Genomic DNA, 3,657 nt, shown 5'->3' with positions numbered 1-3,657 from the left:
CCTGCTGAGTCCTTTAGAAACTCTTTACACGTCTCCCATCCCCTCCGCAGCTCTGCTGAAACATCCTCTTTGTGACCAGATGGGTCACAAAGGGCCAGAAGGTGCAGCTCTTGCTCACGCTGGAGATCGTAGCCATGGCCGGGTGTTTTTGCTGGCTGCTCTCGTGGACTCTCGTTCAAAGCCAGTGCTGAGTGACAGAGCTGTATGTTGTTTTACGATGGGCTTCCTGCTGGGGCTGGCCCCGTAGTGTGGGCACACACCGAGGGAGGGCTGAGGCAGTCCTCGAAAACCGGGTAATTGGGAGTTATCCGGCGTTTTGCCAGGGTGTGAAGCTGCAATGACACACTTTTCATCTGTTCGTGGTGAGTGCTGTCGTGTTCCTGTTCCAGTGTGGATTGCTTCTGTTTTCTGAGAAAATCCCAGCGTGGTTTCAAAAAGGTAAAAATCAGACCCACCCCCAGCTTCAGTTGGTTATTCTGAAGTCCTGGGGAACTTCTCTGCACAATCTGAAGAATGCTGGTTTTTTACAGGTTTTTGAGCTGTTCGGTAAGCGATAGGTTGTGAAATCTGCTCCAGATCAGTTTCCAGTGTAGTTGTTTGTTGTGTCATTCCTCTAACCAGTCACAGAGGCATAGTGGGAGCTGTACTAACAGAACAGGAACTTTCCTGCTCAAACTCAAAGCCAAGAACAAACCATTCGAGTGAGTTTGTTCCTGCTCGCAGCCCCAGTGTGGCAGAGGCAAGACAAGCAGCCACAGAGACATCACCCTGAGCAGCCGTGCTGGAAAACTAGTATTTAACATTTAACACCCCTTTTTCCTTCAACCGACCGCACTGACCTATCATGAGCCGATTGATACGTGATGGGTGAGCCCCACAGGAAAGTCAGAACACAGAGTTGAGTTCTGGTTGGGAATATCTCAGTGTTAACCACAGCTCGAATCCAATCGCAGCAGCAGCAGCGTGCATTGTCAATGGGAAATAAACCCAATGCGTGTCTGTAAGATCTCATTGGTTTTGTGTGTCAGAACAGGTTTTTGTCGGTAACTTACTATGACTGGAACGTGCCTCTCCTGAGTGATGTCCTTAAAAAAGGTCGAGGCCAAGAGCCAGTTGTTCATTCCATCTGGCAACAATTCACGAAGCCCTAAACCTCCCTAAAACTGCGGCTGTTATAAAGAATTTTCCCTATTAATTTTAATGAAACCACCGAAACTTTTCTATATGGACAAAACTGGTTTTTGAAATGACTGACTTTTTCCTGCTGTCTCTGACGTGGTTCACGATCGTTTCTGTCTTTACGCTGATCTGTGTCCCTGAAAACTTGATTTTCCTAGAAGTTTCCTGGTTTCATTACAGCTGTTGTAAGTCTCTGGCATATAGATGGGAGCTGAGATCCCCTCCAGCACTCTGCCGCGTTAACAGGGCCACAGCAGCTTTTCCCGTGGGTTTTGGGCAGAGCTCGGTGACCCGTGGGTCCTGGGGCTGCAGACGGACGGGATCGGCTGACAGCCCCGTGTTGTGGCAGCGGCTCTGCCAGCTCCAACGGCAGAAATTGGTTTGTACTTTCAGTTCTGCCACTGAGTTTGGGGCACAGCCCTTCACAGCCGGTTCCAAATGTCTGGTGTTTGGTCCTCATTGTAGTTTAAGAAGCTCTTGCCTCCGATTACCTGGGGCATTTAACCTCGACAACAAGGAACGAAACCCTTCCCGTTTACGGAGGGGGCATTGCTGGCCCTTCGCTGTGAGGGCTGTGTTGGTTTAAACTTTATTGGATAATTCTGGAAGTTGTGCAGAAGTTAAAAGCTGTAATAAAATGATGAAGCGTCTCGTTAAACTAAGACGACGTAGCTGCCGATGGGCTACACAGTCTCAATTCCCCACTGTGATGTATTGACGGTGTTCTCGCTTTGCCGTGGTGGATGTTAATTTACAGACGGCTGGTTTACACCTTCATCAGCAGAGCAGAAATCCAAAGTCACACAGGCCTGTTAGCTGCTGCCTGGAGTTGTTAACCTTGTGCAAGCGCTCTGCTGAGGTTTGAATGTTACTGCGGGGTTCAGGTTTCAAACCTTACCTCAGTACAACCCACTTGTCACCAGTGTTGGCTTCACAGTCCTCGTCACTAGTGGACGTTGGTGGGTGTTTGTATGGGCTAATATGCCCAGTGCTCAGTCTAGGTTTTGCTTTGTGGTCTCAGAGTTGGAATTTTCTTGTACGTATCTTTTATCTCACCAATTGAAGTTGTTTCTCGGTCTCTTTGTAACGTGAGTGTTCTTTTTCTTCCTACAGAACTATACTCAGTATATTCCTCTGTCCATCTATGACCTGCAGACCTGGATGGGCAGCCCTTCCATTTTCGTCTACGATTGCTCTAACGCTGGCCTTATCGTCAAGTCCTTCAAACAATTTGCACTACAGAGGGAGCAAGAGCTGGAGGTGAGGTCATGGCCTGCTGCGGAGCTTTCATCCCTGTTTGTGCTGCAGGGTTGAGTTCAAGCTTGCTTTGCTAGATAAAGCTGAAAAATGTGTTGAAAATGGTGTTAGAAGGCAAATTAATTTGCAAATAATTTTGCCACTCCAGTCTCTCTGGTTCCATTTGCTGTCCTATTAAACTTGGGATAATTTTTAATATAAGCGCTAATTAAATGGTGATGTTAATAGCATCAATTTGTGCCCTAATGGTCTTTTCTGCTGAGACAAATGCTGGGGTGAACTAGACATATTTATTTTGGTTGCAAAAGTCTGGTGTCTGGGTACGTATTTGGTGCAGTTAAAGTTTTGTGAAAATGTGAAACAAAATCCAGTAACCTTGGTGGACAGCGGGATTGTCACTGGTGGTTTCAGTTTCACAGCGTGCTGAAGTTGGAGTGTGGCTCAGTGAAAAGCTGTCTGTCCGTGCAAATTTATTGCGGTAAATCCGAAATGCAAAGTGGGAGGTAAGAAGTGCAGCCCCTTGGGATGGGCAGGCTCCCCACTGCTGGCTTTAGCTTACGCAGAGCGCATGGTTTTAGGGGGTAACTTCTGACACTCACGGTTCTGAGACACTGTATTTAAAAAGGAAAAACCAACCAAACTCCAGGGAAGGAATATCGAGTGACTGTCACCAACACACCCTTCGAGCAGATGTGACTGGAATCCCTGGCTGTCAGTCCTGGCTTTTGGAGATACTTTTGTGGAGGCTCTGCCGGCAGGTGGAAATGCCATTCTGCTGACAGAAATCAGTCTAATAGCTTGAGGCGGGGAGGTAATGTCATTCTGCCTTCTCTTCAGCCAGTGATAACACCGTAACAAACGTCCCAAGGTCTGTGGCTTGGGAAGAACGTGAAACTGCAGGACACAGATCAGTAGTCCTGGCCACAGATGCCTTTTGACAGTTCCCGTCTTTTTAAGCCAAGGAAAACAGCTGCTGGTCATATTCCATTCCCCTTTTCCAAGTTTTCTCTGTCAGCTGTGACTTTCAGCGTGGTGTTTTTTGGGGCTTTTCTCTCCTGTTTGTCCAATGCACCCTTCTGGATTTGATGTGGCGTGGTATTAAGTGGGATGAATTAGTTGGAAAGTTCATTTTTCCAGGTGATCCTGCCTGTATTTATTTGGGTTTTGTAATAGGCAGTTAATTTCCTGACCTGGAAACGGGCCCCAGCTTTTAGAAACTGG

General features: G+C 47.4%; 1 protein-coding gene across 1 annotated transcript in view; it reads left to right on the top strand.

The window, feature by feature from the left end:
- The window catches only part of RPTOR (regulatory associated protein of MTOR, complex 1), a gene marked incomplete at its 3' end in the record, with an annotated part of 119,383 nt that overhangs the window by 36,613 nt on the left and 79,113 nt on the right, over nt 1-3,657 (top strand). Inside the window, exon 5 of the mRNA XM_010140139.1 lies at nt 2,293-2,439. Coding sequence (XP_010138441.1) covers nt 2,293-2,439 — 147 coding nt within the window. The remainder of the gene's footprint in view (nt 1-2,292; nt 2,440-3,657) is intronic.

Source organism: Buceros rhinoceros, unplaced genomic scaffold (assembly GCF_000710305.1).
Source record: "Buceros rhinoceros silvestris isolate BGI_N320 unplaced genomic scaffold, ASM71030v1 scaffold7337, whole genome shotgun sequence".
Classification (NCBI taxonomy): Eukaryota; Metazoa; Chordata; class Aves; order Bucerotiformes; family Bucerotidae; genus Buceros; species Buceros rhinoceros.
This window is presented reverse-complemented; position numbering and strand designations above follow the sequence as displayed.